The 27794-nt window shown below is 36.5% G+C and overlaps 1 protein-coding gene across 1 annotated transcript in view; it reads left to right on the top strand.

The window, feature by feature from the left end:
- The window catches only part of lrp2a (low density lipoprotein receptor-related protein 2a), a 109916-nt gene that overhangs the window by 35482 nt on the left and 46640 nt on the right, over window positions 1-27794 (top strand). Inside the window, exons 17-39 of the mRNA XM_065252314.2 lie at window positions 341-533; window positions 1867-1992; window positions 3573-3703; window positions 4014-4151; window positions 4544-4825; window positions 5292-5531; window positions 5899-6018; window positions 6110-6226; window positions 7645-8025; window positions 8616-8630; window positions 10728-10976; window positions 11640-11851; window positions 12972-13156; window positions 13362-13590; window positions 14597-14774; window positions 15347-15481; window positions 17433-17599; window positions 17736-17879; window positions 20850-20959; window positions 21338-21515; window positions 22648-22861; window positions 25712-25951; window positions 26100-26288. Of these exons, the coding sequence (XP_065108386.1) occupies window positions 341-533; window positions 1867-1992; window positions 3573-3703; window positions 4014-4151; window positions 4544-4825; window positions 5292-5531; window positions 5899-6018; window positions 6110-6226; window positions 7645-8025; window positions 8616-8630; window positions 10728-10976; window positions 11640-11851; window positions 12972-13156; window positions 13362-13590; window positions 14597-14774; window positions 15347-15481; window positions 17433-17599; window positions 17736-17879; window positions 20850-20959; window positions 21338-21515; window positions 22648-22861; window positions 25712-25951; window positions 26100-26288 (4173 nt within the window). The remainder of the gene's footprint in view (window positions 1-340; window positions 534-1866; window positions 1993-3572; window positions 3704-4013; window positions 4152-4543; window positions 4826-5291; window positions 5532-5898; window positions 6019-6109; window positions 6227-7644; window positions 8026-8615; window positions 8631-10727; window positions 10977-11639; window positions 11852-12971; window positions 13157-13361; window positions 13591-14596; window positions 14775-15346; window positions 15482-17432; window positions 17600-17735; window positions 17880-20849; window positions 20960-21337; window positions 21516-22647; window positions 22862-25711; window positions 25952-26099; window positions 26289-27794) is intronic.

Below are 27794 nucleotides of genomic sequence, written 5' to 3'. Positions count from 1 at the left end.
CCTACTCGAGCAACATTGCTTAATTATCAGTACTTGTGTTCCATAGGTTCGAACCCATGACCTTTTGCATTGCAAACGCAATGCTCTACCACTAAGCTCTACAGAAACACATTTACTAAAATAACACCAAATGTGTTCATCTAAAAGATGATGGACATGTGTATCTCGGATTGCTTGAGTGTGAGTAAATCATGGGGTAATTTTGATATTTGGCTGGAGTATTCCTTTAAACACAAACTACAATTTGTTTAAAGAAATTGGTATGTAACATACCATGTACTTCTATGAATCATTCTTAATTTTTATGTTTATGTTAAAAACTTTGCTTTGATCTGCACAGGAAGAGAGGTCCTTGCAGCCAATCGGGTGGAGGGTGTGGAAGATCTCGCTTATGACTGGATTTCTAAGAACCTGTACTGGACAGATCCTCGGTACAGGAGTATATCAGTCATGAAGATAGCGGATAAGTCCAGACGAGCAATTGTGCAAAACCTGAACAATCCCAGGTCCATAGTGGTACACCCAGTGGCCGGGTAGGTCATGTATTAAGTTAAATGCACAACATTTTTTAATGTGAATTTGTGCTTAAAAGGAGCTAAAAAATCTGCCAATGGGATAAGATTTGTTTTTCTTAAATTTTTCTTGAATTAAGTGTTTAAGAAAAAAGTTTAAAGGGGACATTTCACTTTTAAAATGGCCTCTTTGTAGGTGTGAGCAAAAATATGCAGTTTTTGTGTGTCCTTTTAAATGCAAACGAGCTGATGTCTACACCAAATGGAAGTGCCGTGGTTGGATAGTGCAGATTAAGGTATTATCCCCTTCTGACATCACAAGGGGAGTCAAATTTCAATTATCTATTTTTTCACATGTTTGCAGAGAATGGTTTACCAAAACTAAGTTACTGGGTTGATCTTTGTCACATTTTCTAGATTGAAACAAGCACTGGGGACCCAATTATAGCACTTAAACATAGAAAATGTCAGATTTTCATGATATGTCTCCTTTAAGATTTTTTGCTTACCCCATTGGTAACTTTTTTTTTTTGCTTGTTTATATAGACAGATTTTTAGGTCCATGAAACTTTAAAAAGCAAATTCCTGACTGCCAGTTTCGGGATGTATAAGATTTGATCCTTAAATCACACATTACGTGATAACCTGACCCGAACCGGTTTTCTTTCAGATTCTCTGGAAGGGAAAATCGTAGTAAATTTGGGCTGAAAGTCATGTAGTGTGAGCCCAGCTTAAGCTTTGGAACAGAGAGTATTGTTATAGTAGACTGTTTCCAATGTTATAACAATAAGGTTAAGTTATTGGATTAATAAAACCCAGGTTCAAAATCTCAACCACGTTCAAATGTCAATAAACACAATTCGGCGAGCCAGAAACAGCGCCCAGGAGGCCTCGCATTCACCTTGTGTCTCTGTTTCCCTAAGACCGTGAAAAAGCATTAACAATCGGGCCACTTGTGTCCACTCACACCTTTAATAATGCAGGAGGTACCCAGCCATTCATAGATTGCTCCTGCTTTGAACCTGGCACAGATAAAGGAACTCTTTATGTCTCACCAGTGGGACATTTCCAATGGCTTTAAAGTCAGGAGGCTTCTGGGCCCAGGAGACTAGATTAGTACTGCATGAAGGCCAGTATTGTAGTGTGCAGTAAGAACTTGGCTTAATGGGGAAAGCCCCGCTGAGCGTTCAAATAAACTGTCCATACCTCACTGTTTATAAATAACAGCACCAGATGGTTTTGAACGGGTCTCATTTTTAAATTTGGCATTTTGGTGAGGACACACAGTGGAAATTTGTAGGAGAAAAGAGGCGATTTTGGCACTAAGTAGTGTGCGTGTTTGTGTGCTTGGCAGCTATATTTTCTGGACTGACTGGTACCGTCCTGCGAAGATTATACGGGCATGGGGTGATGGCTCACATGCTCAGCCGATTGTAAACACCACTCTCGGCTGGCCCAATGGCCTGGCTATTGACTGGAGGTAGGTTCAACTTCCCATTTGTTCTTGTAATGCCACAAACAATAACAAAAAATAATCCATCTGTTTCATTCATAAATCTGCCTGCCTTTCGGTTTAACTTTGGTTTATGGCTTTCTAAAGCTTTGATTCATGTTTTTTTTGTTTCACTCTAAAAAATGTTGGATTCTTTTAACCCATAGTTGGGTAAATATGGACAAACCCAACAATTACCTCACAGCTAAAAAGGCCCTTGGTTTGAGCCCCGCCTAGGTCAGGTGCAGTGATGCACAGGTTGATTTTATATATATATATATATATATATATATATATATATATATATATATTAGTGATGCACCGATGTATCGGCCGCCGATATTTATCGGCAGATTTTTGATGAATTTGAAACCATCGGCATATCGGGAACAGCACAAGAAACGCCGATACCGATTGTTTTCTAATGAACCGCATAAAGGCAATGAGTTGCATGTCTGTTGCATAATCCAGCATTTTTAACAATAATTATCAAAATAATTAAATACTTCCCAAAACAAAATAAGTTGTATAAATTATAGTTTGTCAGACGTGCGATGAGGGGAAAAATAATAAATCACGTAGTTAATCACGCGAGATTACTCATTCACGTGATCCATGCGGTCTAGAGTATTTCGGGAAAATGTCTGCAGCCTGGGCTTTCTTCAAAATCTCGGATAAAGGTCCGAGTTGCTGGTCGGGTGCTGGTTGTTTGTACATTGACCCGCGCATCACTGGTCAAATGGCCTTTCTGTGTGGAGTTTGCATGCGTCAGCGTGAGTTTACTCTGGGTACTTCGGTTTCCATCAACAGGCCAAAAACATGAAAATTAGGTAAATTGGAAATACCAAATTGTCCCTTCCACAACCTTTGTATGGATTAATTTGTGTGGATCAACTTGTAAGTATGGATTAACCATTTCTCACCACAAATATAGGCATAGATCAGTCCTTGCAGAAAAACGCGCCGTTTTTTTATTGTTCCGGGCAAAAATCATTGATCTTGCGGGAACTTGCAAAAACTGCGTGTACTTGCAAAAACTGTTTGCAGCTTTTGCAGCTTTTCGTTGATCTTCACATCACATAATTACGTCACTTCAAAACATTCCCATGACAACAGGGGACATGGCTGCACATGTGTTAAGAAAATGCAACATTTTTCAACTTTCTGCTAAGATATATGTGACTTTTTGCTACGAAAATGCGGGGATTATGAAATCATGCAAGCCCGCATATTTTGCGAGCAGAAATCTGCAATTCATGCAGCGAATTCACGTTTTTTCCGGAGGGACTGATAGATGCTGAAATTGCGTGAAGAATAAAGAAAGAAAGAAACCCAACAGTTGGGTTTATTTAATCTCAAATGCTGGGTGGTTTCAACCCATAGTTGGGTAACAACAACCCAGAACAGGGTTACCCAACAGTTGGGTTTGTCCATATTTGACTCAACTATGGGTTGAAACAACCAATGATTTTTTTAGAGTGTTCATCTAATCTCAGTGATCTGATATAATCCTGTTTCACACCTCCGACTTTAAACTCTTCTCTTTTGATCACTTCTCTCCCTCTCAGTGCCATGCGTTTGTATTGGGTCGATGCTTTCTTTGATAAGATTGAGCACAGCAACTTTGATGGCCAAAACAGGTTGTCATTGGATCGTGTAACCCAGATCTCCCACCCATTTGGTCTTACTATTTTTGGAGGTAGGTCTGTCTGTCTGTGTTTATATATCTAATTTAGTAATAAAGTAGTGCATTAATTGGCATTAAGATACATCCCTATATTAATACCAAATAGAATTCATTTTCCAATTCATCAGTTTTTTTTAACATGTCAGTCTTGCTGGCTTCTTCACTGATAATGGATGGCAATGCCTGATATCAGTAAAATGAAGGTCATTAACCTTCAGTATGGTTAGTTTGTTGGGTGTTGAAAGATAGAGGTTCAAATATCTGGATAGGTATTCTTCAAAGATGGCTCTTAGGATTAAATAAATGGAGTTTTCTTCTTAAGGTTACGTGTACTTCACGGACTGGCGGTTGGGAGGTATCGTCAGAGTCCGTAAGACGGACGGAGGGGAGATGATGGTTATTCGTAGGGGGATCAGCCACATCATGCATGTCAAATCCTTCAACGCTGATTCTCAAATCGGTAAGAGATACTTTCATCCACTTATCTGCTGGTTTACTTGCTCTCTGACTCGTTCTTTTTTTGGAAGAGTTAGGAAAAATTCAGGGAGTTGTTTATCCACGCAGGGAGTTAAACAGAAATATCAGAAAGGGATCAGATCAGGCATTGAAAGGGTGTCCTGGTTAGTTGCTTACCAGGTTTCACATATATATGATAGTCAGATTTGCCACAGGTTTGTCTTTAATGTGATATTTTTGCATGGTTTGCTTAGAAAACAAATAGCACTCTTCTAGCATCGAGCTAAAAGTTTTTTTGGTCAAGCAATCTAAAGAAAGCTGAGAAGACATTTCCTTCTCCGAATCGGTCTGTAAAACCATGAAAGGTCACGGTACATTGCTTTTTACCCCCAACAGGATCTAATTTCTGCAGCAGGCAAACTAATCCAAATGGAGACTGCAGTCATTTCTGTTTCCCTGCACCGTATTCACAACGGGTGTGCGGCTGCCCATACGGCATGAAACTGGAAGCCAATCAGCAGACGTGCGTGGACGATCCGTCCAATGAGCCGCCGACTCTCCAGTGCGGCTCACACTCTTTCTCTTGCGCTAATGGGAAGTGCGTTCCCCAAAGTTACCAGTGTGATGGTGCCGATGACTGTCACGACAACAGCGATGAGGCCAACTGCGGAGCCAACAGTAATCTTTTTCTGTTTTTTTTTTACTTTTCATGGCACTGTTAATACATTTGGGGGGGTTATGAATTGTTGAGTAAAGAGCAGAATGCTGGCCTTCTTTTTCTCGACTTGGTATAAAAGTAAAGAAGATGATGTATTAATCAAAACAACCTTTATGTTGGACCGCTCATAAGATCACATCAATTGGTCCTTGCATAGGCAGTCATAGTCATGTCTTTTCGACTATGAAGAAAGTAAAATTGTAAACACAAAATCAAAAACATTATTCAAAAAAAGTTCTTTGCTCAGGTATTAGTTATGTCTCTACCAATTGTTAAAATTTTAATAAGAACTTATATTTTATAAATGCTTAAATCATTGCCTGTAATTACTTTGTTGTTTTCTTTACTTTGGAGAAAAAAAACGTGCGTTTAATGTGATGTGTAGATGTAAATATAATGGTTTAACGGTTAGGTTTTTCATTACAGATAACACATGCTCGCCCACTGCCTTCACCTGTGCCAACCGGCGCTGTGTGCCCAGAAGCTGGCACTGCGACGGGCATAATGACTGTTTTGATGGCAGTGACGAGAGGGACTGTCCCACACGAACTCCTGGCACCTGTCCAGCAGATCAGTTCACCTGTGCCAACCATCTCTGCATCCCTCAAAAATGGCTGTGTGACACCGATAATGACTGTGAAGACGGATCAGATGAAAGGAACTGTGGTATGTGATTTATTTCTTATAGAAATAGGATTAATATATAAAGTTTATAAATATATAAATTTAATAAATTTAGTTAAACTAAAGCAATTTGATTAATGCAAACAGAAAAACTGTTAACATACGTTTCTCATAGATAAAAAATCGTCAAATAGATTTCTTTATAATTAACAAATGGATAGCTTTAGATTTTTTACAAGATTTTCTAAACATCTCAGGCATGTCCTAGACTATGCTCGATTATTTTTATTTTATGTCTCCTAAGGTTTTAGGTTTCTAAGTCTTAAATGAACAAAAATGTTTTCTTCTTTTGCAAAAAAAAAGTGTTAATGGATTTTTTTTGTATGTTTTGTGTTATTCCGATTGGCAGATTCTATTGGCACCTGCTACCCAGGACAATTCCAGTGCCCGGATCATCGCTGCATTGACCCTGATTATGTCTGTGATGGAGACAGGGATTGTGTAGATGGGGCAGATGAGCAGGGATGTGGTAAGTGTTAGATCATTCCAATATTGCAATAATTATAATGTTAAGAAGTATTATTAATAAATTATTTATTATGTTTCTTGTTTTTCGGCAGTATACAACTGTTCAGCCTATGAATTTAAGTGTGCTAACGGACATCAGTGTGTGAACTCGTACTACCAGTGTGATGGAGTATTTGACTGTAATGATCGCTCAGATGAATCTGGTTGTCGTAAGTATAAGCAAACAAATATACATACATATTCTTTTATATAGCGGGGGAAAAGTTTTTGACACATCAGCATTTTTATCACATCAGCATTTTAGGGGATTTCTAAGTGGACTATTGACACAAAATTTCCACCAGATGTAGCCATCAAGCCAAATATTGAATTCATACAAAGAAATCAGTAAAAAGTTTGAGTTCTGTAGCTTTGCACCTTGTTCTCTTCATGTGTTCAACACTTATTCCCTGTGTCATTTCACTTTATTTATTATGACTCAACTTGTATACTTAAATGTTCTTAATTATTTGCATGAATTCAATATTTGGCTTGATGGCTACATCTGGAGGACAATGTGTGTCAATAGCCCACTTAGAAATTAATTTACTGATAAAAATGCTGATGTGTCAAATACTTATTTTTCCTGCTGTATACATGCATATGAAATTACCTGCAAGCTAATACATATCTGATAGCATGTCCAGTTCTTGTTTTACCTTAAATGTACATAAATTAGTTTTACAGAAAAAAATTTGACATCAAATAATTTTCATGACAAATATACATACAGTGTTCATTAAATGATTATTTAATGTAATAAATATGAATACTTTTATTTAACAGTTTTAATCTATTCCAATACAAATATTTTGTTTAATGAAGTCATTGCAATATTTTAAGTTTTAATTGTATTAATTAAATTTCTTTCCAGATTTGTTCATGAGATTTATCCATAAGATTTATTGTACTGTACAGTATGTTTATATTTTTGTATTGCACTGTAAAAAATGCTGCAGTGCTGCATGCAAGTTTAATTAAATTGGTTAATTCGATTAAACCTGCAATTTTAGGTTTTTGACTAATATGTCGTTGTCTTTTTTAATTCCCATTAAACCAAAGCAGTCTCATTAGACATGCTGCTTTGATTATCTTAGCAATGTGATGTCACACTGCTAAAGCCCCGCCCATTGACAGTCCTTTATAACCACAGTTTCTGTCCTCAGCAAGTTGTACGTTGATCGCTATTTTCTCTGTGCTTCTCCGCGAAATCAGATCTATTTTAATGTAAAGCGCATACTGTCTCTTTTCGTAAGAGAGCGCGAAACAGTAGCTAATTTGCATCTTAAGGTACAGTACACACATGAGAACAGCTCGTTTTTGCTCCCACCCAAAAATTATTTGTCGGGTATTTTGAGCTGAAACTTCCCAGACACATTCTGGACACATCTAAGACTCATATCACATCTTAAAATATGCATAATGTTTAAAGTTTTTTTTACAGTGTGTATGGTTATTTTTGCTTACTTTGAAAACCAATTTCCCCACATGGGATTAATAAAGTGTCAGTCTGGGGCACATTTTGTTGAACACGAATTGTACATTTCAGGAAATGTTTTTAATCTGTGATTATTTTTGACTCTTCTAGCCACCAGGCCCCCAGGCATGTGTCACCACGATAGTGAGTTTCAGTGCCAGTCAGATGGGAACTGTATTCCCTCCAACTGGGAATGTGACGGGCACCCGGACTGCGAAGATGCTTCGGACGAGCATCACGCGTGCCCACCGCGAACGTGCCCAACCTCGCAGTTCCGTTGTGATAACGGAAACTGTATTTTCCGTGGCTGGATATGTGACGGCGATAATGACTGCCGTGACGGGAGCGATGAGCGCGACTGTCCCACGCCTCCCTTTCGCTGTCCCAGTTGGCAGTGGCAGTGCCCTGGGCACAGCATATGTGTTAACCTCAGTAGGGTGTGCGACAACACCCCAGACTGTCCCAATGAGGCGGATGAATCCCCTCTCTGTAGTAAGTCTGGGCTTCTTTGTTGACTTAAAGCAACATGTTGAGACATCACACAAATGAATGTGTGTTTATTCTTTATAAATAACATAATGGCTTTGTTACAAATTCTGGTGAGCTGATGGCATTATAATGGCAAAAGCTGTTTACAAGGGTAAGCAGTATGATGATTTTAAAAGACGGCTGTGTATGTATGTCATAAACAGCAGGAAAGCTTACTAGACTTTCATAACAAAGCCATCGTGTTTTTTATAAATAATTAAGAATGTTTGTTGTTTATCAGCTAATATGATTGTTTCATGTTAATTGTTTGAAATTAAGCTTCATAGACTTAAGTGCAAAAAAAATTCTCAATCCGAGGAACCTTTTAAATTATCCTTGATGCTGTTGATGAAAAGTATTAAAAATCAGGATTCGTTGCTTAAATGGAAATTTTTCATTTGTTTGCATTGCAACTAAATTGAAACTAAATTAAGTTCAGTCAATTGATTCAAATGTGGTTGAAATTCTTTGCATCAAATCATGCATGTCTAATCTGGAAAATAACATTGAAGTGATCTGTGATTTTCCTTCCATGTTGCCCTCCCCGCTCACAGATGAACCTTTACCAGGTAGGCTAAATCCCTAATTACCCACAATCCTCTGCATGTAGCATCTAATCTATTCCAGCCTCTGTCTAGCGATACTCACTAACTGTGTTTTTTATATTTAAGTATGGTAACGCTGTCTGTGTTAAGCATTAATATACTCTTACTGATGTAGTATTTCTTTTAAATATGTTATATATTTTACTTTACAGAACTTATTAACATACTAATTCAAGAAATACAGATTTAATATGCATTGAGGCAGGGCAATATACTAAATATATGTGACCCTGTCTGTGAAATCCAGGTTAATGTCACAAAATGTAATTTAATCTCAAGATGTAAATCACAAAAACAATGACTCTAGCTGAATTTTCACAGGCAGGGTCACATAAAGTATTTTAAATATTTTGGAAAGTATTCGTTTTTGAATAAAGTATTTGTTTTTATTTGCCATTGTGACCCTGCACAAAGTTGCATGGGTGTTTTTGTAGCGATAGTGAACAATACATTATTTATTTTCAACAATTTAGGACAATTTTTATTTTCAATTTTTATGCCAAAAATCATTAGGATGTGTTTCTAAGGACTTCATTTTGGGTCATTTTAAAGACAATTTTCAGAATATTTAGATTTTTTTTTGCTCCTCAGATTCCAGATTTTGAAATAGTGTATCTTGGCCAAATATTGTCCTATCTTAACAAACCATACATCAGTGGAAAGCTTTATTCAGCTTTCAGATGGTCCCTAAATTTGAATTTCGAAAAATTGACCCACATGACTGGTTTTGTGGTCCAGGGTAACTTTTTAACTCTTTCCGCCATTGACAGGTTATCACGTCAATTAAGAAAAATAATTTCTCTGCCAATGATGCTTTCCTGGGAAGTTTTTACGGAACACTGCAAAAAAATGACTTTCTTACTTGTTTTCAGTAAAAAAATCAAACAATTCTTAAATTATGATGTATTTTCTTAATGAGCAAAATGATCTAGGAAAACAAGTCTAGCCTAAAAAAAAAAAACTTTAAGCAAACTAGTGCTTAAAACAAGCTAAAAAATATTTGTAAAAAATAATTATAACTTTTTTATAAACTTAAACATTTTTATTATTCCTTTGGCAGATTTATTTGCTTGTTTTATGCACAAATTCGCTTAAATTTTATATTTTTTTTGTCTCAAAACATAATTTTGCTCATCAAGAAAATACATCTTAATTTTACGAATTTTTAGATATTTTTACTGAAAACAAGACAAAAATACTAAGTAAGAATGTCTTTTTTTTGCAGTGTAATTTGCACCAAAAATAACAAATTTAAGTGATTTTGTGCATAAAACAAGCAAAATAAATCTGGCAATGGGGTAAGCAATTTTTTATAGAATTTTTCTTGAATTTAGGAAAATGTTTAAGATTTTTTTGCTTACCCCATTGGCAGATTTTATTTGCTTGTTTTATTCACAACATCACTTACATTTTTGGTCTATAAACAAGACTTATTTTCTTGGGTCGTTTTGCTCATCAAGAAAAAGCATCTTAATTTAAGAATTTTTATATATTTTTACAAACAACAAGACAAAAATACTAAGACATTTTTTTCTTGAAAATCATTTTTTGCAGTGTAGTTTTGCTCATCAAGAAAAAGCATCTTAATTTAAGAATTTGTAGATATTTTTACTGAAAACAAGACAAAAATACTAAGAATTTTTTTCCTTGAAAATAATTTTTTGCAGTGCATATTTAAGACATTATAAAAAGAGATAAATGAAGATAGGATAAAACTTTTTTCCTGTTTAGTTTGTTTGTTTTAAAGCTGAGGGTCTGTTCTTTCATTTTTATATATTTGTATGTTTATATATTTATAGACATTTTTTCCTGGAAGGCATTTTGTGAAACTTCTGTGAAAATTTGAAATAAATTCTGCAACTTTTTTATTAAAGGCTGGCGGGGAATGAGTTAAGTTTCCAAAAAACTTTTATATGAGAAGCCTAAAATCTCAATCATTTATAGTTGTCATCCAGTCCTGTTAGCATTGTTCTCAGCATGTTCCCAAAATGCCATCTATCTCCTGCTTGTCATATGATCTTTCCATTGATGTTTCATCTCAGCCTTTATTTCTTCTCACAGATCAAGAGAGCTGCTCTGATAACAATGCAGGCTGCACTCATGGCTGTATCCAGGGCCCTTTTGGGGCCCAGTGCACGTGTCCTATGGGCTACCAGCTGAGTAATGACTCAAAAACATGCGAGGACATTGATGAGTGCCATCCTCCAGGTGTGTGCAGTCAACACTGCTTCAATGAAAGAGGCTCTTTTCGTTGCCATTGTCAGGATGGATACACACTGGAGACAGATGGACGGACCTGCAAGGTTTCAGGTTTGTTGTATGGTTGTATTGTGGTACCCAAATCCCAAAATACTGCTATAGGGTTATATTAACATTGCGCTAATCTAGAAAACTAGAATTCGCTTTTGCGATGGGTCAATCTGATCGTGTTAAGACAGATATTAGTGGAGTGAAGCCGTGCCTGGTCTCAGGGGCCAACCGGACCCCTCAGCTGGGTCGAGGGAAGCCTCTCGGATTACAACAGATAAGACAAATAACATACATGTCAGTCACAAACTTTCTTATGAAGGCAATTAGGTTGTATTCACCAGACAAAGACTTGTTTATGAGCTCTGTGACTGACAAGAACCCATTTCCTCAAGATAACCTGTCGAAAAATGTTGTCATCTGATATACCTTTCCTTCTTTCTGAATGTTGCTTTTCAACAGGACTCTCTTTTGATCAGGCTGTCAGGCTGTTTCAGATATGCCTCACATAGTTTTATAACTAAGAGCTGAAACAGGAAGAAAGTTTGGGGCTCATTTCTGGTGCTGACCTCAATATATTGATTTAATCATAATTATTTGAGATAACTGCACCCCATCAGAGATGCAGCTTTAAAGATTAATTGCTTTTAATGTGATATGTTTTAAAATACTTGTACATAATTTATAATATATTTTATGTTATTATATCATTATTTTCAAATCCAGGATCTCGAGAGGTCTTGCTCTTAGTGGCCAGTCGGAACCAGATCATATCAGATAATGTCATCTCACAGCCAAACATCATTCGGTCTCTGGTTCGAGATGGTCGTAACATTGTGGCCGTGGATTTTGACTCGGTTACGGATCGTGTTTACTGGTCGGACACCACCCAGGACAAAATATGGAGCGCTCATAAAAATGGAAGTGACCGCACCGTGGTGAGTGTCCCAAACCATTAGTCAACATGAAATATAACATGTTTGCTGTCTTAGTGCACGGACAGTCCTCGTCTTTGTGAATTATTCATTGCTGCATATCATTCCAAAGGACAAAAATGTCATCTTTTTCAAAATGTAATTGCTACGCTGCAAAAAATGACTTTCTAACTTTTCATTTTTGTCTTGTTTTCAGTACAAATATCTAAAAATTCTTAAAGGGACACCATTTTTCTTGAATTTTTCTTAATTTAGTGTTTAAGAAAAATGTTCAAGATTTTTTTGCTTGACCCATTGGAAGATTTTTATTTTTTTGCTTGTTTTATGCACAATATCACTTTTGATATTTTTGGTCTAAAAACTAGACTTATGTTCTTGGGTCGTTTTGCAAATCAAGGAAAAGCATCTTAATTTAAGAAGTTTTAGATATTTTTACTGAAAACAAGACAAAAACACTAAGAAAATGTTTTCTTGAAAACATGGGCGTCGGAACCATTATACGTGGGTGGGACAGGACCCACCCACTTTTTAAGACCAATGATAATGGACCCACCCACTTTTTCTCTAATTTAGCGCATTTGTCTGTTCACTTATCAAAGCCCTGTTAGTCAAAATCCATTCCACTAGAGCAGGGATCCCTAACCTTTGCTTTTTTTACACCGCGGACCCGTTTCAGCTTTTAAACATAATTCGCGGGGGTGAGTGGACGCTGAGTTGCTGTTCGAACAAAGTGCTGAAAAACCTCCTTTGCCAAATGAATAACGTTTTAAACAGAAGTAAATGTCAAACAACCATGCATAAGGAAAATTAATAACTGCTTTATTTATAGTATATTTTCTATAGACGTGTAAACCATATTATAGCGGATATAGCGGGGGGGGGGGGTTTACGTGGGGACCCACCCACTTTTCATTTGCTTCCGACGCCCATGCTTGAAAATCATTTTTTGCAGTGCAATTATACAGTTTTACTCTTGCAGTCCAGATTCCAAAAGTGAAATAGCTTGAAACCAAATGCTGACTATAAACCCTGTATGTTCAGTCATTCTCACAAAAGCATTTTTTATTTGTGCATAAAAGTTTTTTTTCCCATTATCACCCCAAACAATTTTTTCATCTGCCAGATCTTTGACAGTGGGGTCACAGTCACCGAAAGTCTCGCTGTTGACTGGGTTGGCAGAAACCTTTACTGGACAGACTACGTGTTGGAGACCGTAGAGGTGTCCAAACTGGACGGATCCCACAGGACAGTGTTGATTAGTGAGAATGTGACCAATCCCAGAGGTCTCGTACTGGACCCTAGAAATAAGTATGAACAGTTTTTCAGAGGTTGTGGCACAGATTAATACGATGTAAAGAGTAAACTTGTCTCTTAATATCTAATGCCCCTCAGTCATCATCAGTGATGTTTATATACAGAACATGCATGTGTTGTTCGTCGTGGTGGACTGCAAAAATTTGATTACATATTAAACATAATCCTTAGACTAAACTAATTTGCATACATATTTCAGCACACATCTGATGTTTTGGACAGACTGGGGAAGAAATCCTCGTATTGAAAGGGCCAGTATGGATGGAAAGTTAAGAACCACGATTATCAGCGACAAAATTTATTGGCCCAATGGCCTAACTATTGACTATCCCAACAACATGCTTTACTTTGCTGATGCTTACCTGGACTTCATCGACTACTGCGATTATGATGGAAAGAACCGGAAACAAGTGCTGGCCAGTGATTTGGTGAGACAGTTTTATACTTTTATTGTCTTACAGTTGGGCTGTGTTTTACTAGGCCATCATAAATGTTTTTTAAAGGGCACTTATTATGACCTTTTTGCAAGATGTAATATAAGTCTCAGGTGTGCCCAGAATATGTCTGTGAAGTTTCAGTTCAAAATACCCCATAGATCATTTATTATAGCACATCCAAAATGCCATTATTTAGGTGTGAGCAAATAGGCGTTGTTTTAATGTCTGTACCTTTAAATGCAAATGAGCTACAGCTCCTCACTTCCTTACAAACAGACAGTAAGCGCTTTCAGTTCAAATAGATCTGATTAATACAGTTTGAGACTAGTGGACAATGTAGAACTCACATTGATAAGAGAATCAAAACAGCATGTCTAAAAAGACTGCTTTGGTTTAATGGGGATAAAAAACAAGGAGCGGGTGAATTTTTTTCATCGTAGCGTGGTTGTGTTCACACTCTGTCAACACACATTATGTCTAAACATCTTGTAAAAGTGGATTTTGCATAATAAGTGCCCTTTAATATATGTGACCCTGGACCACAAAACCATTCACAAATATAATATAATATAATTGGGTATATATAGTATTGTAGTAATATCCAACAATACATTGTATGGGGTCAAAATAATTTTTTAATGCCAAAAATCTTTAGGATACTTAGTAAAGATTATGTCCCATGAAAATATTTTGTAAATTTCCTAAGGTACATAGATCAAAACCTTTGTTTTTGTGAGTGGATGCAGTGCCAAGGGCTTCAAGTGAACAACTTTAAAGGAGATTTTCTCACAATTTGGATTCCAGGAACCCTCTGATTCCAGATTTTTAAATATTGTCTTATCCTGACAAACAATAGCTTTTGAGATGATTGAAAAATTGACCCTTATGACTGGTTTTGTGGTCCAGGGTCAAATATGCAAATATATAATATATGCAAATGTTTATATTCAAATGTATACACATGTAAATTAAACACCTCTTGTTTTTAAATGAAAAGGTACTGCAACATCCCCACGCAATTACGATTTTTGAGGATTTTGTGTATTGGACCGACAGATACATCAACCGCGTGATCCGGGCCAACAAGTGGCACGGACAGAACCAGACGGTTATGCTGTACAATCTGCCCCAGCCAATGGGCTTGGTGGCAGTTCACCCTGTCAGACAGCCTACAGGTACAAAAGAAGAATTTACAGTCATTCAAATTAATTTAGGACTCAACGCTACACTGCAAAAAAATTATTTTCAAGGAAACAAATTTCTTAGTATTTTTGTCTTGTTTTCAGTAAAAATATCTAAAAATTCTTAAATTAAAATGATTTTTCTTAATGAGCAAAAGGACCCAAGAAAATAATCAAAAATATCAAATTTAAGTGATTTTGTGCATAAAACAAGCAGAAAAATCTGCCAATGGGGTAAGCTAATTTTTCTTGATTTTTTTCTTGAATTTAGTGTTTAAGAAAAATGTTCAAGATTTTTTTGCTCACACCATTGGCAGATTGTTCTGCTTGTTTTAAGCACAAAATCACTTAAATTTGATATTTTTGGTCTAAAAACTAGACTCATTTTCTTGGGTCGTTTTGCTCATTAAGAAAATGCATCTTAATTTAAGAATTTTTAGATATTTTTACAGAAAACAAGACAAAAATACTAAGAACATTTTTTCTTGAAAATAATTTATTGCACTGTATATTTGTAAGAAACATTATAATAAAAATGTGTCATATGACTTCTGTTATTTTTGCAGGTTATAATCCTTGTGACCCTCATCTGAGCCCCTGTACTCATATCTGTCTTCTGTCAGCGATTGGCCCAAGGTTTTATTCTTGTGCTTGCCCCTCTGGATGGACCCTCGCTGCTGACCTCTTCACCTGTGTTAGAGGTAAAACATACACCTGCTTGCACAAATCACTATGATATGATATGTGATACCATTTAGTAAGAAACTACCAATTAAAGAAATGGGTTTACAGGTTTATTTCTGCTTTTATGGTTTTAAAGTACTCTATGTCTTAAATGCTGGCTTTTTCAGTTTAATCTGCTTTTTATTCAATGACTGTAGCAGGCACTTGTTAAACTGGATATAGATTTCAATGGAATGAAACCTATTTTCAATTTACTAAGTAAGCTGCATTTAAAGACAGACTTTTACTAATATAAAAGGCCTGACAGTTTCATCTGAAAGCTCTCTTAAGAACTTCTTAACATTCACTTGAGAGCAAACGCTCAGCCCCGCTCAGGTTTCAGTCTTTGTTAGCAACGTCAAGTGCATTCTTCCATGAGACTAGAACAATTAATCCAGACACACAGCGGGCCAGTAGGCTGTTTATCTCTCGCTGAGCAGTGGCGGCTCGTGACTGCTCTTCCGAAGGGGCGCAAATTCAAAATATGCACTGCAAAAAAGATTTTCAGGAAAAAAAATCTTTGTATTTTTGTCTTGTTTTCAGTAAAAATATTTAAACCTTCTTAAATTAATTTTTTAATTGTGTGTTTGGAGTGTAATGTGTGTTGCTCGTTTTTTTCAAAATATGTGTTTTGTGCATCACGCGTTTTGTGTAAATAAGTGCCTGCTGCACACGCGGCAAAACCATTTATGATAAAAGAGACGCTCACGTTCACAAAATACACGCAAGACACCCACTTAACATTAAACTCTGATTTCGCATGAGATTATGCGAGTATCTGGCAAACGCGAGCGTCTCTTTTATCATAAACCCTTTAGATCTTATTTTGACAAGATGCACATAAGATCACTCGACGCGCAGAAAACATATTTTGAAAATTATGAACCACACACGACAGATGTTGTGAACTCTACATCCTGCGCCCTCAAAAAAAGAAGTCACCGGCCGCCACTGTCGCTGAGATACTGGAGTTTTTTCTGAAGGAGAATTTTCAACTACCTACTGTAGTTATCAATATACACCGCAAAAAAATTAGCAGATCTTTTTGCTTGTTTTATGCATAAAATCACTTAAATTTGATATTTTTGGTCTAAAAACTAGACTTATTTTCTTGGGTCGTTTTGCTCATCAAGAAAAAGCATCTTAATTTAAGAATTTTTAGATATTTGTACTGAAAACAAGGCAAAATACTAAGACATTTTTTTTTTGAAAATCATTTTTTTGCAGTGCAACAATAATTAGATAAGCGTCCACACACACTAACAAATTTTAACATTATGTTTAAGCTTCTAAGCTGTGGTTTTCATCCCCCGTATGAACTGGCCTTTATTGATCCTTAAGATCTTTACACACTGAAGTCTGAAATTTTCGTTTGCGTTTTTTCGCAAAAAAATATAATACAAAACTATTCACTATTCACTGCGAATTGATAAATTACATTAGCAACAATATATTGTTTAGTTAACTTGAGCACAATACTGTATAATCTTACTCCGGGCCGGATCCGCACAAAATCTGTACCGGATCTGCCGACTGTGGTGCGGATCCAGGCCAGAGTCGTCTACTGTCTGGGTTTGTTTTGAAACCAGAACCTATACCATCCGGTTTTCCAAGCTGTTCCGCAATCATCTGCCACAATCTATTTTTATATTTTGTCTTTGTATTCTGCATTTTGTTTGTCAGACGCCATTCTGGATTTTGGTTTTCGATTGTACAGTGGCTCTAAATGGTCAAATCACCTCTCAAAATGCTTGCTACGGATGCAAAAAGTTCTAAATGATTTTTTTATGAAACGTGATTGACACAACATGAAGTTGTATTTAGGTTTTAATGTGCATGAATGCATTGACTCGTTTACTTGACTTGTTTATTATAATGTTCATGAGAAACACATAGACTGTGTATAATATACGGCTGATGATTGTGCAGTTGAGGATCCTTTTCTGGTGGTGGTGAGAGACAGCATCATCTACGGTATCCCACTAAATCCCAATGACAAGAGCAGTGACGCCATGGTTCCGGTTGCCGGGCTGCGTAATGGATATGATGTTGACTTTGATGATGCTGAGCAGATGATCTATTGGGTGGAACATCCGGTAAATAATAAACACACATCTCTTATTATCAGCTGTTTAAATAAAAATGTTATAGAGTAAAGTGTTTTATTTTAATAAACCTTGCTGGCTCTTAAATTGAATTGACATTTTAAGAGTGAACTCTTCTTTTTCACAGGGTGAGATTCATCGGGTCAAGTCAGATGGTACTAACCGAACTGAGTTTGCGCCGGCAGCCATCTTGGGTTCTCCGGTCGGTCTGGCTTTGGACTGGATGACACACAACCTGTACTACTCCAACCCTTCCTCACAGGCTATAGAGGTCAGGAAAACTTCACATTTAACTGGGCTTTTATTTGTAGTACTTTTGAAAGTGCTCCTGCATAGCTCAGTGGTAGATTATTGCGTTAGCCATGCAAAAGGTCATGGGTTTGAACCCAGGAAACAAACATAAAGATAAAAAAGTGTCGACCATGACATCTTACTAGAGAAACTGAAAAAATATGGAGTAAGAGGAGTAGATCACTATAAGTAGTTACTTAGAGAAAAGGTATCAATATGTCCAAATAGATAATTGCAAGTCACAAATGTTGCAGGTGACATGTGGGGTTCCCCAAGGCTCTGTGCTGGGCCCATTGCTTTTTCTGTTATACATTAAAGGTTCTCTAAGCGAATACACGCGTTTAAGATCATACAATTTTTTTGTTACATACAGCAAACATCTCCTCACTATCTGCTTGCTTCCTGTCCGCAGATCAAACTGTAAAAAAACGTGATCTCTTTAGACAGCCCAGTGTCCACAAACTGCAATAATAACAAACTGGCCAAACCTACACCAGAAACCATAACAAAGTATTCTAACCAATAAACGCCAAGAAGGATTTGGGGGTTGGGTTTGGGCGTGTTCATGAAAGCACGGAAGGGAGGGGGAGGGGGAGGAGTTAACTACGCTCAGTTTGTTTAAAAACACATTTCAAAAATCAACACACAGATTCGCTTAGAACGCCTTTAATGATATATGTGAGGTTTCCAAATTATTAAAACTAATATTATTTGCGGATGATACAAACTTATTTTGTTCTGGTGATAATCTGAAACAACTTTTGGATACAATGAAAAAAGAAATGGTATTGCTAAAAAAATGGTTTGATTTGAATAAATTAACATTAAATATAAGCAAAACAAAATTTATTGTGTTTGGTAATCGTTTATCAAACACAATAAGTAAATTAATGATTAATAAAGTTGAAATAGAAATGGTGTCAACAATTACATTTCTTGGGGTGATTATAGACAATAACCTAAATTGGAAGCCCCATATATCTTATATTAGGAACAAGATTTCAAAGTCTATTGCAATATTATATAAAGTTAAAAATTTCTTAAATGAAAAATCATTATATACCTTGTATTATTCCCTAGTGCTTCCATACATTAATTATTGTGTGGAAGTATGGGGAAATACATATAAAACAAACATCTATGGAAACAGCTGTGATGAGGAATTAAAAAATGTGGGACACTTAGTAAGTTAAGAAACTATTAAAAAATAATTCACTGAAACAATATCCTAAAACTTTGATTATATATAACTTTTTGAAGTATTGAAATTATTCAGTTATTGCATAATATTGCAATGTAGCTACATGGTGCGATATATCTGTTGATATCTGTATATTGTGTGGCCTGGTCTTTAATATAATTGGCTTTTAAAGCAGTAAGATATGGAGCTAGAAGAGTCTCAATAAAGATAAATGCACACACTACATTCACATATGCACACACAGGATTCATAAATACACACGCAGGATACACAAATGCACACAAAATTCACAAATGCACTCACAAAATTTAAGAAGCACAGAAGATTCACAAATGCACACAAAATTCAGAAATGCACACAAAATTCATAAATACACAACCAATTCAGAAATGCAAACAACATTTACAAATGCACTCAAGATTCACAAATGCACAGGACAAGATTCAGAAATGTATTTCTGATGCACACACAAATATATCTTGATTTACAAACTGTTTTTGGTCTGTGAACTTTACTGCATTTGTGTGTGAATTTTGAGACTCCCCTGACTTGGCTCGACACACAAATGCCTTTTTTTAAACAGGGAATGATCTGCAACCAATTAGATATCTCCCTTGTTTTAGCCAATCACAAGAACGCACCCCACGTGGGGGATTGTTTACTTATAAGCCAATCACATGACCTTTAAGCTGGTTTGCCAACCGCCAATAAAACCGAAGAAGAAGAAGTTTACACAGCGTGATATGCACGTGGTGCGGGCGCGAGCTAACGTTAGCGCGGTGGAGTTCTGTCTGTCAGTTGGTTGGTTGAGACCTCAACATGGCTTCTGGCAACCACAGGGGAGCGGTATGTAGAACTTAAAGTGTTTAGCTAGTTATCTCCTTGTTATAATCGCCAAAAGCCTCAATTACAACTATCCATTTGTGCTTATTTTTGTGCGTTTCGGACGTATGTTTGGACACCAAATACAGATAATCGTGATTACAATATCAATGTGAATAATCTGCAATTATTCTCAACCAACCAACTGACAGGCAGAACTTCACCGCGCTAAAGTTAGCTCGCTAACGTGCATATCATGCTGTGTAAACTACTTCTTTATCGGTTTTATTGGCGGTTGGCAAACCAGCTTAAAGGTCATGTGATTGGCTTATAAGTAAACAATCCCCCACGTGGGGTGCGTTCTTGTGATTGGCTAAAACAAGGGAGATATCTAATTGGTTGCAGATCATTCCCTGTTTAAAAAGGCATTTGTGTGTCGAGCCAAGTCAGGGGAGTCTCAAAATTCACACACAAATGCAGTAAAGTTCACAGACCAAAAACAGTTTGTAAATCAAGATATATTTGTGTGTGCATCAGAAATACATTTCTGAATCTTGTCCTGTGCATTTGTGAATCTTGAGTGCAATTGTAAATGTTGTTTGCATTTCTGAAATGGTTGTGTATTTATAAATTTTGTGTGCATTTCTGAATTTTGTGTGCATTTGTGAATCTTCTGTGCTTCTTAAATTTTGTGTGTGCATTTGTGAATTTTGTTTGCATTTATGTATCCTGCGTGTGTATTTATGAATCCTGTGTGTGCATATGTGAATGTAGTGTGTGCATTTATCTTTATTGAGACTCTTCTAGCTCCATAGTAAGATGTGCTGTAAACCAGGAAGGTCTTGTTTTCAGCGTATGTTACAGAAAATGGGAAAATAAAAATATAATTATTAAAAATATGTTTTTGTTTTGTATGATCTGTTTCAGGTTCTGAAGTTAAAAGGAGATTTTCAATATAGAAAAACTCTCATCACTAACAACGGCTCACCTACAGGAGCGGGATATCCGATCGGAATTGCAGTGGATCCAGCACGTGGGTAAGTCCAAGTGGACACAGAGATAAGCTCTTGTGATGGCATTATGACTCGTCCCTTAAAAAATAAAAACAAAAATAACATCAAATCTTTGCTCAATTGCGTGGTCAGGGACAGGTGCATAAAATAAAATTGGTAGAGAAGTTGATCCAATAAGCCTGTGTTGTTGTAAAAGCATTTGAAATGTCAAATGTATTATTTTTTATTAACTTCCTCACTAATTATGATCACGAATATAGGGAAATAAAGATATCCAGATAAAGCTGTATTATAGTGTAAACACATAGACGCAGTACTAAGATGCCATACAGTATATGCTGTATACAGTAGTAGGGTTTCAGAGACAGTAGTGTTTAGTGATGTTCCGTGTCTGTGTTTCAGAAAGCTGTATTGGACTGATCACGGAACAGAGAGCGGTATCCCGGCTAAGGTCGCATCAGCAGATATGGACGGATCCAATCCTGTGGTTCTCTTTACTCATAACCTTGAACATGTGGAGTTTATTACCATAGACATCAGAGAGAATAAACTCTACTGGGCCGTCACTGGAACTGGTGTGGTATGACTTTTTCATCTCTATACGTTTGACTCAAATTAGTTAAAATGTATAGCATACATTTACATTGAAATGATGCACCAAGTCATCTGACAATTACAGGTTAACTCTTTCCCCGCTCTTAAATTAAGAGAAAACACTTCCCTGCCAATGATGAGTTGTATCCGGCAATACGTATTTCTGCTATTATCCAACAGATTGATAACTTATACAACCCGGAAGCAACCGCTCACGTCAAACAGTTCAAACTCAGTGTATTTTTTGATCATCGCTTTAAATCGCATTTCTATCAGAAGTCTTTTACAAAAATGCAATGATCTCAGCTTTTTGCTTTTTTTTTAAGAAAATGATATAAAGAGAACAAATGAAGGTAGGATGAAACTTTTTTGTTGTTTGAAAGCAGAGGGTCTGTTTTTTTATTTGGTATATTGTATGTTTATATATTTAAAGAATATATTTATTTTATTTTATAATTTTCTGGAAGGCATTAAACTCATAAAATCATAAAAATTCTGGCGCTGACTGGCAACTTTTTTTTTTTAAACGCTGGCAAGGAAAGAGTTAACAGCATCTTAACAAAATCCTTAAGGTTTGTTCCTAAAACATGAAAAAATAAAAAATGTATCTTAAATCATGTATATATTTTCTGAAAACATGTCTTATCTTTAACAAGGATTCAAGGAAGTTTAGGTATTTGTACTAGAAAACAAAAATACAAATATAAACAATGTATTAAGAATTTTTTTTGCCGTTTGTCTAAAATAAAAAATTTGTAACACTAATAAGGTTTTATTAGTAAACATTAATAAATGCATTAACTAAAATGAGCAAACAATGAACAATATCGCTTTTCATCATTTATTAATTCTTGTTAATGTTAGTTAATGTCAATAAAGTTATTAATGTTAGAACTGTAATTTTAATAATATATTACTAAATGCTAAAGTTAACATAAACTAAGATTAATAAATGCTTTAGAAGTATTGTTTATTGATAGTTCATGTTATCTAATGCTTTAACAAATTGTAAACAAATACAACCTTGTTGTAAATTGTTACCAAATAATTTATATTTTTGATATTTAGAATTATTTAACAGAATATATACATTTTACAATTGTTTCTCTTTTTTTCAGATTGAGCGTGGCGACCCAGACGGATCAAACCGTATCACTATAGTCAATGGGTTGTCCCACCCCTGGGGCGTGGCCGTGTACGACTCTTACCTGTATTTCACGGATCGAGATTTTGAGGTGATCGAGCGTGTCGACAAAGCCACAGGACTTAACCGGGTCGTAATGCGGGATAATGTTGCCGGTCTTAGAGTACTTAAAGTGCACCACAGAGACTGTGAGTACAATAAATAATTAAAAACTATGAATTATACTGTCACTGTTTTAAAAAAATATAAATGATGCCTTAGCTTAAAGAAAATATCTTTGAAGACATCATAGTATTATATAATCCATGTTGATGTAGTTTTGCTTGGAGGACACGCCAAATGAAAAGAGCTGACTGGCCCTTTTCAGACCATTTTTGTCTGGTTTATTCACTGTGGTCTTAGGGTGGTCTCTCTGGAAATAATCGTAAACTTGATGTCCATGTAGCAATTACCCGAGAAGGATGAATGACTTTCAATAGGATATCGCTTTACCAATTAGTCACTCTCCGCCTCGGGGGACACTCGACTTTATATCTTATTGTATGACCCCTTCATGCACACGTTCATTCTTTGAACCATCTATTGTGATACGGCTGTAAGCGGGAGGCGACAATGACAGAGGTCTCTTAATATTAGGCCATGTGTATACTAGAAATATTAGTATACTAAAACAGACTAGTGTGCACTACAGAATAGACAGATGGACCTGATCTACCTGTCGACCTGCCATGTGCCAGTGTGCTAACCAAAAGGAATAACTCACCCAAAAATAAAAATGCGCTCATAATTCATTCACCCTTATGCCATCCAAATATACTTGACTTTATTTACTAAACACAAATTTTATAGTCAAATTGTGTCATTTTATCTCATACAGGACCCAAAATGTTGAAGCTCCAAAAGTCACCCACATATATTAACTCTTTCCCTGCCAGCGTTTAAAAAAAAGTTGCCAGCCAGGGCCAGCATTTTTCATGATTTTCACAAAAGTTTAATGCCTTTACTAGTTCTCTTTTATCACATCTCAAATATGGGTAGGTTTCTTCAAAAACACCCAATTTTGAGCAAAAAGCTGAGATAATTCCATTTTTGTGAAGGACTTTTGATAGAGATCAGATGCAGAGCGATCTTTAAAACATACACAGAGTTCTTTCTCTGTCACGTGAGGTGCTACTTCCGAGTTGTATAAGTTGCACCTAGTGAATAATAGCGGGAAATTCTCGTAAAATGGGAAGCATTTCTCTTAATTGACGAGTTATTTCGTCAATGGCGGGGAAAGAGTAAAATAATCCAATGACTCCTTGCGTAAAACAATAGGTGTGCGAGAAAATCATTAACATTTTGAACTTTTCTAAAAATATTAAAACGCATACAAGCACTAAATTCAAATGTCTGTAGCTTTAAATATTATTAGTTCTTGTGTGTCGCGTGACGTACAGTATGAGTAGTAAGAGTCATGAAACAACTAATCTGGGATGACATTAGTGTAAATTATGAGAAAATTGTCTTTTTGGCAGTCCTTCCAGAAAAACGCAGTGCGCTTGATCTTGCGGCACGTTTTCTTAAAAATGCGATGGAATATGCGGGATATTTATGTAATTTTAATGCGATGAAATTGCGGGAACTTGCTAAAAGTGCGGGAACTTGCAAAAACAGTTTGCAGCTTTTCAATGATGTTCACGTCACATAATCATGTCACTTCATAACTGTACATTCAGACCGCCACCGGCAAGAGCGTCAATAAAAGCTCTGGCTGTCCTGACAACGACGCTAAAGAAAAGTTGTAGTGGACGCTCTGACGCTCGAATGCATTCTCTGAACTCCTCTCAGGCGGAGGTTTACGCCTTCCGATTGGTTGCCGGTGAACATTTCCGCCTTCCGATTGGTTGCCGCCGAACCGCGTCATATCTCATTACCATAAAGTTGAGCTGATTTCAACTCTCCTCGACGCTCACGCTGTACATGACGCGCCGCGCCGCTGCTCGCCACAGGCTCTCATTGAAAATGAATGAGTTCCGGCCACTTTGACGCTCTCGCCGGTGGCGGTTTGAATGCACAGTAACGTTCCCATGGCAACATGGGACATGGCTACACTTGTGTGAAGTAAATGCAAAAAAATTTAATTCCGAACTAAGATATATGTGATTTTTGCTACAAAAATGCGGGGATTATGAAATCATGCAAGCCCTGCATATTTTGAACACGGAAATTTGTAATTTATGCTGCAAAAGTGTGGCATATTTGAAAAAATGTGGCCCTCGCATAAATATGCGGACTTCGGCTGATTATGCGTTGAATCATGTGATCTCATAATCACGTTTTTCTGGAGGGACTGTTTTGGGGTGAACTATTGCTTTAAAGCTTTAAAGTTTAATTTAAAAATCCCAATAATTTACTCACCCCCATGTCATCCAAGATGTTTATGTCTTTCTTTGACAAGGGTCTTATCTTGCAAAACAAATACAAAAAAGTACTTTTAAACTAGCTGTGTGACGCGCCATGTATTACATAATCACATTGAAAAAAGCTCAGGCGTTACATATGTGAAATGCACATTTGCGGACCATCTTAAACAATAAACTGACACATTTATTAGTATAGTTTCTCATACAACAACGTCGGAACAGTCCTCTTTCTCCACACTTGTAAACACTGGAGCAGTAGTTTCACATACGTAATACGTGACCGTTCAATGAAATTACGTAATATGTAAGGTAATGCTGGCGCATCACAAAGCAAGTGCAAGACGGGAAGTTGTGGTTTAAAAGTACATATTTTTAATTTTGGGCGAAAATGACGATCGTATCACTAGATAAGACCGTTATGCCTCAGTTGGGATCGTTTAGAGCCCTTTAAAGCTGGAATGATCCTGGAATGATTTCCTCAAAAAATTTAATTTCTATTCATTATGGATGACATGGGGGTGAGTAAATTATCTGAAGTGGAATATTCATTTAATGCATTCAGGGATAATATAATTTGTAATAAAAAAATTACACTCCTATAACTCTTAATTTTTTTCTTTTTATGCCTTTTAGCATCAGCAGGCTCCTCTAACGGCTGTAGTAATAACATGGGATCATGCGAGCAGTTGTGTCTTCCACGTCCCGCTGGCCTGTTCAGCTGTGCCTGCGCAACAGGCTTTAAACTCAATGTGGATAACAGAACATGTGCTCCTTACCAGTCCTATGTGGTCATCTCAATGCTGACTGCTATCAAGGGCTTCAGTCTGGAGGGAAATGACCACTCGGAATCCATGGTGCCCATAGCGGGGAGAGGTTGGTCTTCATTATGACTGAATGATAATTTTGTATAGCCAATTAGATTTGGGTTCTGAACTTTTTTCGAACTGAATGATGTGAAATAACTGAAATTATTTTTGTTTTGCAAAATGTACTTGCTTATGTTTGTTTGTGTGTCCCATAGGTCGCAATGCACTTCATGTAGACGTGCACATGGCTTCTGGTTTCATTTATTGGTGTGACTTCAGTAGTACTGTAGCATCTCAGAATGGTATCCGCAGGATCAAACCCGACGGCTCTGGGTTTCGAAGCATCGTTACCTCTGGGATCGGACGTAATGGTATTCGAGGCATTGCTGTGGATTGGGCGGCAGGTGAGGGCTTGTGCTTGTTTTACAGGCTCATTTAATATTTAAAGAAGTACCATATATGTGTCCATTGTATGTGTCAAAATTATATATTTTTTAACGCCAAAAATCATTAGGATATATTTAAGTAAAGATTATGTTCCATGAAGATATTTTTTTACATTTCCTACCACAAATATATAAAAATATATAATTATTAATATGTCATTTGGGCAACTTTAAAGGTGCAGTGTGTCATTTTTAGAAGGATCTCTTGACATAAATGAAAAATATTATACAAAACTATATGATCAGGGGTGTATAAAGACCTTTCATTATGCACCGTTATGTTTTTATTACCTTAGAATGAGACGTTTTTATCTACATACACCGAGGGTCCCCTAACATGGAAGTCGCCATTTTGTGCCTCCATATTTCTACAGAAGCCCTTAACGGACAAACTTTTTTTACTAAATTGTCTCCAACAATGACATGTTTGTCCGGTTTTGGATAACGTAGCTCCTCTATGCGTTTCAAAAGCGAGGGTTGAGCATTGGACTGAGCCATTGGTTGCAATGCGCAACCTCACCACTAGATGCCGCAAAAAATTATACAATGCACCTTTAAAGGTGATTTTCTCAACATTTTGTTTTCTTTGCACCCTCAGATTCCAGATTTTCAAATAGTTGTATCTTGGCCAAATATTGATAACCTAACAAACCATACATTAATGGAAAGCGTAATTATTAAATCTCCTTATGACTGGTTTTGTGGACCAGGCTCACATGTAAATGTCGCTTTCTGTCGTTCTTTTAATAATGACAAGTTAACGTTTTGCGCTTTTGTGAAACCTATTGGCGCTGTCTTAATTTTTTAACAATATCCTGTAATTTTATATCTTTAGCAAAATGATTTCAATTATATCTATTTAATATATCACCCACCCCGACCAGATATTTTGATAAATTGCACAATTTTTTGTATATTGCATTAGTAGATCAGCTCAGATTTTTTTTATACAGATAAAGCTTTTGTAAATCAGAGTTTATGTCATCTTTAAATCCACAAATTAAACTTTTAGGTTTGCATAACATCTTTTTGATCATATTTGCTACTTCATAGGAGTCGCAGGACGTTATGTGAAAGCCTTCTTTCATGTAGCGGACGCTGTTCGACAGGAATGTTCTAGAGCGGGTTCAGAGGTCAGGGCTGTCTGGTGACAAACTGTAGGGACTAGTTAATGAACTGCTGTTAATATTAGTCCAGTCAGGTGGCATTTGGGGAAGATTAAAGGTTTACGAATGGATCAAAGAAACCTCAGTTATTTATGACCCTAGGGTTATGGCTAGAAGGGATACAGCAATGGCCAAAATCTCGTGAAATCTTGCCCAATGAGCTGTTTTTAACCAAAACCTAACCCTAAACCCAACTTTCATGGCTGTATACCATCTAGCCAAAACCTGACCCCAGTGACCTCTTAAACATAAACTTTTGTTCATACCCCAATATGTTCATAAATAATGTGGTAGCGAA

The sequence above is a fragment of the Paramisgurnus dabryanus genome, chromosome 15 (genome assembly GCF_030506205.2).
Source record: "Paramisgurnus dabryanus chromosome 15, PD_genome_1.1, whole genome shotgun sequence".
Lineage (NCBI taxonomy): Eukaryota > Metazoa > Chordata > Actinopteri > Cypriniformes > Cobitidae > Paramisgurnus > Paramisgurnus dabryanus.
Note: the sequence above shows the minus strand (reverse complement) of the source record. Positions and strands in the feature narration are given on the sequence as shown.